General features: G+C 33.5%; 1 protein-coding gene across 3 annotated transcripts in view; it reads left to right on the top strand.

Annotated features, from left to right (window-relative positions):
- CCDC91 (coiled-coil domain containing 91) overlaps window positions 1-13356 on the top strand; it is a 232734-nt gene that overhangs the window by 45363 nt on the left and 174015 nt on the right. For all 3 annotated transcript variants that reach the window (XM_081127169.1, XM_081127171.1, XM_081127170.1), the window contains exons 2-3: window positions 4072-4114; window positions 6243-6321. In XM_081127169.1, coding sequence (XP_080983295.1) covers window positions 4085-4114; window positions 6243-6321 — 109 coding nt within the window. In that variant the 5' untranslated portion in view covers window positions 4072-4084. The remainder of the gene's footprint in view (window positions 1-4071; window positions 4115-6242; window positions 6322-13356) is intronic.

Here is a 13356-nt window from a genome sequence, read left to right as displayed (position 1 = left end):
GTGAGTGAGCTATTTCTTTGTGGAACCTCTGATGAGGTCCTTTTTCTTTTTCTTTCTTTTTTTTAAATATATCTTTATTGATTTCAGAGAGAGGAAAGGAGAGGGAGAGAGGGAGATAGAAACATCAATGATGAGAGAGTCATTGATCTGCTGCAGCCCACAACAGGAGCATATGCCCTGACCGGGAATCGAACCCCGATCGCCTGGATCCTAGGTCAACGCTCAACCGCTGAGCCACGCCCGGCCGGGCAAGGTCCTTTTTCATGGGTTAATTAGATTCACCAGAGAAGAATCTTCTAGACTGCTGATAGAGGTTGGATTGAAGCCCAGCCACTGGCAGTTTGGTTGCTGAGTGGTGAAAGAGGACCTGGGGAATGGGTCTCAACATTTGATACAACTTGGACTTAGTTCTTTTGTCTCATTGTCTTCCAGTCCAGAGACCCTTTGCTTTACCCTGTCCAGGGAGTAAACCTTTAGTCTTCTGCAGTGATGAGGAACTGTTAGTTCCTCAGTTGTGCAGATTCTGAAAGGGAATCTTGGATATATTTGCGACTCTTACTTTGAGTCTCACCTTTACCTCGCATTCAGTACCCCCCACTTCTGAGCCTTTAGTGGATTCTATGATGTAAACGTGATTCTCATTTTCTCACTGTTTTAAGATACATCTTCCTTGTATATACTTTCAGATTTTGTACAGTTTTCTCATTTCACATTCTCTTTGACCATGTATGAGGAAGCAAACAATCAAAATAGATCTTTGCTATCTTTTAAGAAAAGACTTTTGGGAAAAGACTTGAACAAATTGCATTTATTTATTTATTTATTTATTTATTTATTTATTTATTTATTTATTTATTTATTTATAGGAAGGGAGAGGGAGTGATAGAAACAATGGTAGGCTGCCTCCTGCACACCCCTACTGGGGATCAAGCCACAACCTGGGCATGTGCCCTGACAGGGAATCGAACCGGTGACCTCTTGGTGTATAGATTGACACTCAACCACTGAGCCACTCCTGCCGGCTAAATTGCATGTTCTTAATGTGCCATTTAAAATTTTTTCTTAAAAAAAATAATAAAAAAATTTTTTTCTTAGGTCTGTTGAAATAGATATCAAATGTCTCCTACCTGAAGCATTTCATAATGCCTCAAATAGATATATCACCATATAAAAATCTATCCTTCCACCTTGGACATATTTTCTTCTTTTTTATGGCTCTTGTATAACTCATATTATTTGTATTTGCATGCTTTTCTTACACTCTGCCCTTCTCTCCACACCTGACTGTAACTCCTTGAGTGATCTTCTGCAGAGTTGCTCAATAAAAATTTGTTACAGTAAGTGTTGTATTTATGTTGTTCTTATAAAATATTAGCAATATATTAAATGCTGAGAATAGTAAAATAAGAAATTAATAGAATAGTTTAACAAAAGAGATTAAATTCAGATATAAAGAAGTATGAGAAGTGTTAAACCTGGATATAATGAAATCTTTCATTGTAGATACATAATCATAGCAAAGTATACATCTCTCTTTTTCCAGGACAGAAAAGGAAAAGTACATACTCTATCAATGTTTTGGCCAGGCTCATGATCTATAACTTAGATGACGGATATATTTGGTGTTGCTATATTATATTTGTAGTGTGATGAGATATAATGCTAAGTGCTTAGAAATATTCTAAAAAGTTTATAAATGCACTTTAGATAAAATAATGTTTTAATGTTTTATGGAGAGGCTAAATCCATAAAGAAATCCATACTTGTAATTTACAAAAAATACTGATTTTGTAAAATGGATTTTTACAAATCAGTGCTATAATTTTCTTTCCTCCTGATCTTTCAAATGTTCTGAAGGAAACAAACCGTTTCAGGATTTGAAACTAAATTATTCAGAGAAAGGTTACTGCTTTAAAATAATGTTTATTTTTCTAGTACTATATTTTTAAGAAACTCATGACACATTTGTTTTTTAAAATGTATTAATATTTATTTGAAAATAAAGTAGAGGAATACTGTCATCTGCATTTTAATATGTAGAAGTTGCTGAGGTATGGAAAACATCAGTTATCACTACTATGCTTTTTTGTAGAGCTAAATCAGTACTTAGGAAACTGATGGTATTTGATTCATTACCACAGGCAAACAAAGCTGAAATGATTGTTAGGCACGGGTATTTGTTTTTGTTTTTAAATTTTCTGGCACCTTACAAATAATTTATTGGGATATGAGTTATGAAAACACATAGAAGCATTACTCTAAAAATTTCATCATTTGAAACCATATTATTTGGGTACAGTGTTCATAGATGCTAAAAATATTTTTTAATTGTCTCCTGAGATTTGTGGGATACATGTGGAAAAGACAAACTTGGTGTTTATAGTTTGACTTGGTTAATTCTCTGTATCCATATCACTCCTCTTTCATAATTTCTTCATGAAAAAATGTAATCACATACAGATTTCTATTTGCTTGCAACACAAAATTAATGTGAATTCCATTTCAAACTAACCACCATCAAAAGTTTTTGAAAGTCTGGTTTATATTTTTTAAGTGCAGTATGTGGATGACTTGCTTAGTTTTGATTTTTGGAAAAATATATCTTTAAAAATATTTTCATCAGGTTGTTAAGATGTGAGTAATGGTGACAATACTGGTATCATATTTTGGTTAATTTAATGTCCTTTTTATAATGTATTTTTGTCTACATATATTTCTTTCAGTGCCATTACCTACTGAGTTTCTGTGAAAATAATTTTTTTTTGCTTATTAAAGCAAAACAATCCATGAGATTGTTTTTTACTGTTTATTTTTCTTTGACTATTTTTGTTTTGTTTTGAAGGCATTAGTATTAATTTCAGTGAGAAGGGAAAGCATGGCCATAGATAACCATTTTTATATAGATAACTGCCTCATTACTTAGAGCAAAATGCCTTAGAAAATGCCTTTAAAATTATTGCTTAACATATGGCTTAATTTGTTTTAACTTTTTGTGTTTTGTGAAATTGGAGAGTATTGTTTTCTGTAATCAAGTCAATCTTATATTATTGACTCAAGGAAACTATTATTAATATATGGATATATTCACTTTTGAAATATAGAAAAAGAATCCAGTTATCATTGACTAGAGTACCGCTTGCAGCTACTTATTCACAGTTTATTGTGAATTTATTTTTATGTTAATGTATACCACCTATTACTTGTTTCACCTTTCCAGATCTTTTAATTCTTTCATAGTTTGTTGGATAAAAGCTTCTTTTTCTTCTTTTTTTTTAAAGCCCATGTACTCATGGTTTTCTCCTTTTATTTTTATGATACATATTTAACACAAAATAAAACATGTGTTGTCCTATTGATTGTCTTTCTTACATACTTTAAGGGTAAAGAAGAGAAGAATTCTAGATATTCGTTTGTGTTTTTCTGTCCCCTGGTCTCCCATGAATACATGACTTGATTTATCTCGATCAGCCTAGTAACTTGCTCCACATTTTTCCAAAAGTGCAAAGCAGTTTCAGCTAAAAATACACATATCAAAATGCTCCAGAAGTTGTGGCCACAGCTCAAAAATGCTGATCAATTTTGAAAATCTAAATCAACCTCGGCCATGAAACCAAGGGAAGAACCTTTGTGGTGGGGGACAGATTTCCAAAAATTCACCACAGTCCTGTTCTTAGCTGGAGTTTGTGCTGATGTTGCCAGACAACTGAGGAATAGATGCAAAAAGCAGGAAGCATTATTGAATTGAACTCTAGCGCCAATTTGGGAAAAGCAAATTAAAATGTAAAAGAATATTTTTCCACTCCTGGCATCTCAATGTAAAATGGCAAAATACATGGTTGCTGAAAAAGTCACAGAAATTACTAATTTTGCCAGAAATGCTAATTTTGCCAAAAAAGTCTAGTCTTTTTGAATTAAAAATGCATGAACGCATAGTTAAAAATATATATTTTTTAAAAACCCAAATAAAAGTTTTCATTTACAAATCAAACTGTATATACCTTTAAGTCAGAGAATGTTTTGACATAACTGACTGTGTGTGGGCTTGTTTCAGTGTCTTCTGTTATTTTTCAGGTGCACTTGAAGAATGGATGATGATGATTTTGGTGGTTTTGAGGTATGTACTATTATTTACCTTAAATTTATGTAATTGTTTTAACTTTGTGAGATTATAATGGAGTATATACTATTTTGACAATGTATTATTTATCATTGGCATTCATGGTCTTTTTCTTAATCATTTTGAATGTAACTTTGGAATGAAAAAAATGAAATCAAGGCAAATTAAAATATATCCCCTCTGAAAGTTAAACTGATTTTTTATTATTCAACATTTGGTCATGCCCATAAGAATGGTTTAAATTAAAGTAATTAAATGCTGCTAGTGGAAGCACTAAAGAGGTTTTAAAAATTGTCAGCAGATGATTTTGTTGGGATACGTGTCAATTAGGAAATACTTGTGAGATGAGAGATGAGTATTGAAGATTTGTCCCATATTTTCATGTTTACACCTGTAATGAGTTGATTTAGACTATTAACTACATAGCCCTTTGGTGACTTATACAGCTAATTAGTATGTTTATGTTAGAGATTCTCTCAGGCTTGAGTTGGTATTTTATAAGTGGAAATTGTTAGCTGAAGAAGCACTACCTTTTCCTTAATCCTTTTCAGTGAGTGTTCATTTTATTGAAATATTTTGTAACCCAGTTATTTTTATGGAGCCAGTATAGCCTTGCAGGAAAATCTCTGGATTAGGAGCCAGGATGCCTGAACTCAAGTCCTGGAACTACCATCAAGTGAGCTCTGTGATTTTTTCTTTTTTTAAGTAAGACTTTCACCTAGTTTGGAATTTGGTAAAAGGAGATTGTTAAAAATAGAGAATGTAGTTAATGACATCAAGAGGAAATATAAGATATTAAGTCTATATTCAGTGTCCTGAATATCATGAGAGAATGGTATGAATTCTTTAGATTAGGGTCATTTTCCCTTCTGTAGATCTTTAATAATATGTTAATATGGAGATATTTAGAATGTGAACATTCCTATTTTCTGCATTTCATCTAAAACTGTTTTTTGTTTAGCACATTTATATGTTTTCTATAATATTTGGGGTTTTGTTGGGTGATTGAATCTTATTTATGTTACTGAAATGTAACATTTAAAAATTTGTTAAAATTTCTATTTTGAGGAAAATGTATGTTTCAGATATAATACTAGTTGTTTAGAATTTGAAGGTTAAAACTTAGTATAGTTTTCTTTATTTAAACCATGTTTGATTTATTATATTGGGAAAAAATTGAGTGGGTAGTGCTACTCCTTAGAGTAAAAATTACACTTCAATGTTTATAGTCAGTGGATCTATTACTTTTAATATTATGTAGGTACAATTTTAACCAACAACTCCAATTTAATTGTGGTTATTAGGGTTTTTTCTTACCACATCCTGTTGTAGAAATATGGAAGGTCTCTATCCTTGGTCATATAAACCATGGTCATTTTTTGTAGTTTGTAGAGAGTAGCAGTAGCTACAGTATATTCTACATCATGTATCTCCTATGGCAGATTTCTAGTCAACTTTTCCTTGGCTGACATGTCAATGAAGAATCTGAATTGAAATTATGGTTCTTTTTTCAATAATAATTGTGACCTGGACACTTAGAGACAGAAAAATCTGCACTCTTACCCACATCTCAGCATTTCAGGAATTGTCTCAAAGTTTTAAAACTTTAATAGGAGGGCTTGTTAATTTAAAATATCAGCTTTAGGAATTCTCTGAATGTTGAATAAGTAGATTATTAAAAAATACAGATGAATCCCATTTCTTTAGATTGATCTCTAATTAGGTATTGTGTTAATTAATAAAAAAGATTTGGTCTCTAGACTTTTAAAGAAAAATGATTTATTTTACTTATGTACATGGGTAAATGTGGAGGGTAATTTAAAGTATTTAGATCTGAAGTTCACAAGTGAAAATGTGATTAAGGATATATAAAATAAAAATTTCATTGGCAGGAGATATATTCTGAATAAGTAAGGGAAAAAAGATAATAGAACATAAGTACTGGGGTGGTGTGTATGGTGGGTGTGGTAGCAATGAAGACTGAAAAGTAATTGAGTGTTCAGGGGGAATTTGAAAATATGTGGTACATTGCTGAGAATATGCTTATATAACTGGGAAGCTTGATTGCTTAAGTAGCATTTCTATTTTCTCCATCTTCAAAAATAGTTTTGCCTTTGTTTTCTAGGCTGCAGAGATATTTGATGGTGGAAGTGGTGAAACCCAAACTACGTCTCCTGCTATTCCTTGGGCTGCTTTTCCTACAGGTACTAGTATACAGTAACTAGGAATTTTTTTCTTGCTTAACGTTTTTGCCTTTTCTTTGGAAGCCTCTTTCTGCCTTTGCACTTGGCCTTCTATGATACGAAAAATGGAATGACCCAGATTTAATTTAGGTTATTTCCATAACAAATTATTAATTGCATAACAAATTCCAATTTATATTTCCTAATTTGTCCTAATTTTAGGAAGGCGAGGTACAAATAATTTTTTTAGGTGCTTCAGTTTATTAAGACTCTTTCTTCTTATATTCTAAATATATTCTAAAAATAATTTATCTTCTCCACCAGTTTTTAAAGTTAGAAGTTTTTTTTCAGGAATGTCATTCAAAAGTATTAAAAATTAAAAAATGAGCCATCCAAGAAATTAATAAATACAAAAATAAATTCTATTATTGAGAGATATTTTGTGGAAGACCTGATGTTCAATATTAATATAATTCATGTCTAAATAGTATTTTGAGTTATCTAGACTTTTTGTTCTGACAAGTCACTGTGAGGTTAGGAGAGGATGAAAATGTCATTTTTTAACAGCTCTGGTTAGTCTTAGATTATTAGAGGTACTCATGCTACAAATATTTTTTTAGTGCTTATTATGCATTTGGCACTATGGCGTTATGTCCTTTATTTCAAGGGGCAGGCACATGCATATCTGATTTGGGAAGAATGGTGATTTGGTCATCCATCCAGTTAACAAATGTTATTTATGCCGGGTATGAGCCAATTACTATCTTTGAAGATTGTTGACCTGAGCTTTGAAGGATGTATATGATTTTATTCAGCATAGATAGGAAATTGGGGAAATATTTTGAGGGGAGAAAAGTAAATGGAACAAAAGTGTAAATGTGGGAAAGAGGATGGCATAGTTTGGAGGCTCGTTCTTGTTTGAGGTATTATATATGTGGTTTCCTTTGCCTGGAATTTTCTACCTTTCTACTCTTTCTCACTCCCTTATCATTGCTAATTCCTTTTTGTTTTATGTGGTGTTCCTTGCTTTCACATTTCTTTTTCTGGGAAGCCTTCCCAGAGGACCCTCCCACATCTATGTGCATCTGTTTTCTGGTTCTTGTTAGACTGTCAGTTTTGTGGGATTAGGTACCTTGTCTGTCTTACTGTTAACATCTTAAATGCCAAAAGTAGTGCCTAGCTTCTAGTTGGCCCTTAATAAATATGTGTAGAAAGAATAATTAAAGAAAAAAAATGAATGAATAAATAAGTAATCGAAGGAATTACTAGACTAGGGTGGGAGTGGAAATTGATAGGAAGATGTGGTATAATGATATTTATATAATGATTTAATATTTACAGTAGTGGTTACACACACACACACACGTAGGTCTAGTCCTCAAAGCCTAATGAAATTAGAATTAAAGAACAACACCTCTAGTGTACACACACACACAAACACACAGAGTCTCTCCCTCACCCCCTTAAAAAATTAGACCTGAAGAAAGTACTCTTTCTGAATTTCTGAATTTTCTAAATGACTTATAGGAACAGAGGAAACCAAACCTGGCCAAGAGCTGAAGTTAAAGGCAGGTTACATGATTGCTTAGCCCAGGCAATCTTTGTCCTTTGCTGAAGGTACTTGTCTTCCTCTGGCTGCTGGAGAATTCAGCTTCTTATTCAGGTATCTGGAAGCTGTTTAGACAAATGATGTGCACAATCTAATTAGCATAGCAATTTAATCATTTCCACACTAAAGACCAGAGAAGAAAGGAAGCTTTAAGAGATCTAAAGCAGATTATTTTTAGTTTAAGAAAAGCCTAGTATTCTCCTTTTGTCTATTTTCCTACCTATACCATAGCTGTCTGTAATCTATATGAAAACTGCTTTTTAAAAGAAATAAATATTAACCAAATTTTACCACAGCTAAAAATCTTAAGAAGATTATTCAAAAACATTTGGTTTTAAGTTATTAAAGTACTTGGGAGAGAATAGAAATTTTTATTCTTGGGGTAAGGATAAAAGGTTTAATTAGGTAAAGAGTATAGTGGGCTTAGTGGGCCTAGTGATTATCCTGCTTCATTGCTGACAGTAGGTTGGAGAATAATTTCATAATAGCAACCAGAATAATGAATCTGTCCCTCAAAGTGTCTCTTTATAGTCTGCAATACTGTTAATGGAACGTATTACCTCAGGACATGCATATCACTGTCAAATTAGTATATTTACATAGTGGGACCTTTTAAAATGCTAGCTTATATGCAATACTAATGATGAAATTAATAAATTGCCAATCAGAATAAATGAAATGTGCATGTTGGTTCTTTACACAAACAATTATCTCTAGGCCCATATCTCATTAAGATATGGCATCTAACTTATAAAATGTGTTTCTCCACTTCCATTATCTCAGAGTTGATGACTGTAAATAAGAGGTGAATTATGAAATGGCCAAACTCCTCTTTTGCTTTTAACTTTACTCTAAGTAAAAGTATGGTGATTATTACTTTATTTCAGTGAAAGCTGCTCAGTGAGAATTGCTTTTATTCAGGCATTTTTATCCTATTTCATAGCCTTATCCACTAGCTTGTCTTCCATGGTTAGTGTGTGTGAAGTTTATGAGCCAGTCAGTGTGATCTACGTTGTTATGCTGGATGATGTCTGTTCCTCTCTCTTTGCCATTGATTCTGATTGTAATACCTTCCCTCATCTCCCATCTGCTTACTTTCAAGAAAAGGTATAGAGCAGGGGTGGGGAACCTTTTTTCTGCCAAGGGTCATTTGGATATTTATAACATCATTCACAGGCCACACAAAATTATCAACTTAAAAATTAGCTATGAAAAAAGCTCCTAGATTTATTGAATTTCCAGCCCTGCCTGTGGTTGCCTTGGCAGGGCCAGACCAAATGATATACGAACCATGGGCCGGATGTTTCCCATCCCTCGTATAGAGTTTTCAGTGAATTTGTTCCGTATCTCATAACTGCTTTCTTTTTAACTATATCATTTTTTTTTTTTTCTGCATCACTTACTTTAGCACTTAGTTTATGCCAATTTGTATTTTTTTTATTGTAGTGAAATACATGTCATGTAAAGTTTACTATATTAATTTTTAAGTGTACAGTTCACTATTGTTAACATACATTGTTGGTTAACTTTTTTATCTTGGAAAACTGAAACTGTAGTCACAGAACAATAACTACTTATTTTCTCCTTCCCTCAGCCCCTGGCAGCTACCATTCTACTTTCTATCTCAATGAATATGAGTATTCTAGATATCATATATAAATAGAATCATAAGTATTTATCTTTTTGTGGCTAATTTATGTCACGTAGCATAATGTCCTCAAGGTTCATCAGTATTGTAGCATGTGTCAGAATTCCCTTCCTTTTTAAGCCTAACTAACATTACAGTATATGTATGGACCACATTTTGCTTATCCATTCATCTTGTTGATGGACTCTTGCTTCCTTTGACTATTGTAAATAATGCTGCTATGAACATGGGTGGGCTGCTTGGTGTTTTTAAAATATCATTTTATTGCATCCAAGGCGGTGATGGAGTAATTGAAAATTACACTCACCTCCTCCCAGGATCAAATTGAAATTACAACTAAATTATAGAATAATCAATCTGAATAACCAACTGAAGATTAGCTGAGTCTTATAACTGGTAACATATAGAAGAAACCACATTGAGACTCATAGGAAGGGCGGAGACACAAAAAGGGCTGGTTTTTGATATTCTTTTTTTTCCTATTTTTTTGGTTCTATGTGTACTTTATAAATTACTGGTTAATTAGTTATTTCTTTTTTTAAAAACTATGGCTTTATTGATTTCAGAGAGAGGGAAAGAGAGGGAGAGGAACATCAATGATGAGAGTCATTGATGGGCTGCCTCCTGTACACCCCCACTGGGGATCGAGTCCGCAACCTGGGCATGTGCCCTGACTGGGAATTGAACCTTGATCTCCTGGATCATAAGTTGATGCTCAGCCGCTGAGCTACGCTGGCTGGGCTTTGATATCATTCTTAAACAATTCACTGTCTTTTATAAATTTTATAAGACTGGTAATGCTCTACTTTTTAGGAAACTGACTTTTCAAAATTAATGTCTATCTTCTGATACACACACATGTATATATAAATGCAAAGATATAAGGAATACAGACATATATAGATAGATAACTATTATGATTTCTTCCTTTTTCTCCACTTTTACCTTCCAGTGCAAGTTCTATTTCATACCGTACTCTCCTGAAGGAAGGAGTTTATCTTTACTTGACCTTTTAAGTTCTAAGAACATTACACAGTTAGCTTAGTTTGGATTCAGTATGGTTTTGATTCTTTTCTGGTTGCAGCAGACCCAAAGTTTCTGAATTCATGGGATTTATTTAAATTAATTTTTTAGAGTGTTTGTTCATTTTCTCACAAATTTATTATCTGGTTTTTAAAGTATACTATTTATCACACACTAAATGCCTCATAATGTGGACCTCATTCCGTTTTTAGTGATGCCTTATGAAAATTGTCATCACGAATGACAGAATGGTTCACAAAATGTATTGTTAATATTGGCAAGCCCTTTTATCAATAACTTTAGCTTCAAATCTTTCCATGAAAAAAATATGAGGTCAGAAAGTATTGCCCTGTTACCATTGTGTACGATGTGGGTGGTGCTGTTTTAGAGGCAAATGACTGTTCACTTTTTACTTTTAACAGTATAAATATAAATTGTCTAGAAAGCGAGGTGGGAGGCAAAACCTTGAATACTGTCCTTTCCAATATGTTTCTAAGTTCCTTGTAGCACTACACAGACCACATTAGAATGCATTGACCATCAAAGGGAAAAAGAAGTGGTCCAGATAGATACTTTAATCCAAATTAGCTTCTTCAAAACAGCTTATATAGAAGGCAAACTAAACTGTCTGTCACAAGCCGACCCTTTAGAAGGAATAATGGGAATTAGACCAGCAGATGTTGAACCAAATAACTTAGATGTGGTTCACTTTGCATCTGGAGCTATTTGCATACAAAGCCAACAGGAAAGTTCAAACATTTTTCTCAAGACATTGGCAGAGAGAAACCTGGAAGACAGATGCCTTTTTGATTTCATGGTTCAGTTTTTCCATTCTCCATCCTCCTGGCCAGGAAAACCTAGGACAACAAATCGGTCATTTTATTAATATCCCATTACTCTCCTTGCTAACCCTGTTTTTCCAGTCCAATCTATGTTACACATCTACAAGAGTTCAGAACCTGAGTCCGTATTTTTTGTTTGAGAAAAAATTGTTGTGATTTTTTTTTTTTTTTCAGATTAATCTGAAAAATAAGAGTAGTAAACATTAACTGAATTTTACTTTGATCTATATTTGAGGTAAAATTTTCAGGTGACTTACTATATTTTCAAATACCTGTATTATAATCAGCAGCATGTACCATACTGTTTAAAATTTTTCCATCCCTTCTACTTTGTATCTATATTAGACATTTTTGCCAGGACATAAAGTAGACTTCCATTGTAGTGTAATAATTTTGTATTGTACATGTAAGTATTGGTATTTATGTGGATTTTCAGTAATTTATGTCAGTTCCTGTCTTCATTAATGCATATAATAGTCAGTGATATTTGTTGTGACTTTGAAGATTAAGTTTATAGTGTGTTTCAAAATCAAGTATCTCTGACTGTAGAATGAAGAGGCCTGCCTTTGCCTTGAACTTACTGTATAACTTCATTGAAACTCAGTTATTTAATCTATAATGGTATCTGTGCGTTCTTCCAGATTTTGAGTTCTAAGTTTAATTTTTTTTTCTGGTTGCAGCTCACCTAGTAGGTTCCTAGGTGAATCATGGTACCTGATTTTAACTGCGTGGTCCAACTGTCATTATACTAATCTAATATATTACATTTGCTCTAAAAACATAACTATAAACAAAACACAGATATTAATGTGAAGAACTATAATACTGAAGAGAAACTTGGTCCTTTTAAAAATATTGTAATTATTATCAGTTACTGTTTAAACTGATTTTTCTTACAGCGTTTTATGGTACAGTCTTTTATCTGTTCTATCTGATTCTGAACTTGCTTTTTAAAAAGATAGTGGTTTGATTTTAGGATATTATAGAATACATTAAAAAAAATTTGAAAATAGAGTTGTAGGAATTTTCACATATTACTAAAAAATTGAAGTCTTGGCAGCAAATTATTTTTCTATAAGATGAAGATAGTGCTCTATTATGATAATCCTGAATTAGCCAAAAACCCCCACAAAAACCTTAGGTTCTATTTGGGTCAGTAGCAGTAGGAATCATTCCCTAGTGTTCTTATACCAGTATATAAATTTCTTTATAGCTATCCTTCTGAGTTATGTTTCTTTGGCCTCAGAAAATAAATTTTTTCTTATTTTTGACAGATAGGCAGACACATAACACACATTAGTACAAAAGGCCTGAAAGAGGGAAACACCAGTGGTATCCAGGGAATTGTTTTTCTTCTAGTCCCCCTTCTCTGATATAACTTACTTTGTTTTACATTTCCCGTTTCAACCCTCCAGATATCTTCCAGACACATTAAAATGTGGCTGTACCCTCCTCTTGGCTCTGCCCAGGTGTCTGTACTGTGTATACACACTAGTGCTGCTTCCTTCCCCTGCCTGCGGTAGGGGTTCCTGCAGGAGCGCGTGGAGGCCTTTCAGGTGCATTTCAGCGGCGCACAGCCCGCAGCACTCTTGTGGGCGCTGCGGAGTCTGGATGTGCGCTGCTCCTTTCTGCCCCGACCTTTCCCCCAGCAGCCCCCCATCTTAGTTGCTGGCATTCTCATCCTTGCACTCACTTAGTGAGAACACTGAGTCATCCTTGGTTCTCCCCTTTCCTCTTACACCCTAGGTCCAGTCCACCAGGAAATCCTGTCACCTATCCTTTCAGAATATATACAGTATTTTGTCACTTCATAACCACACCTCTTACCATCCTGGTTTGAGTCACCATCATTTCTTGGCTGGATTACTAAAAAACAATCCTAAGCGTATCTCATATATTCTGCTCTTCCCTAAAGCAATCTATTCTCAGCACAG

Source organism: Miniopterus schreibersii (assembly GCF_964146895.1).
Source record: "Miniopterus schreibersii genome assembly, chromosome: 2".
Lineage (NCBI taxonomy): Eukaryota > Metazoa > Chordata > Mammalia > Chiroptera > Miniopteridae > Miniopterus > Miniopterus schreibersii.
The sequence above is the reverse complement of the archived record's forward strand: the minus strand, read 5'-3'. Positions and strand labels throughout refer to the sequence as shown.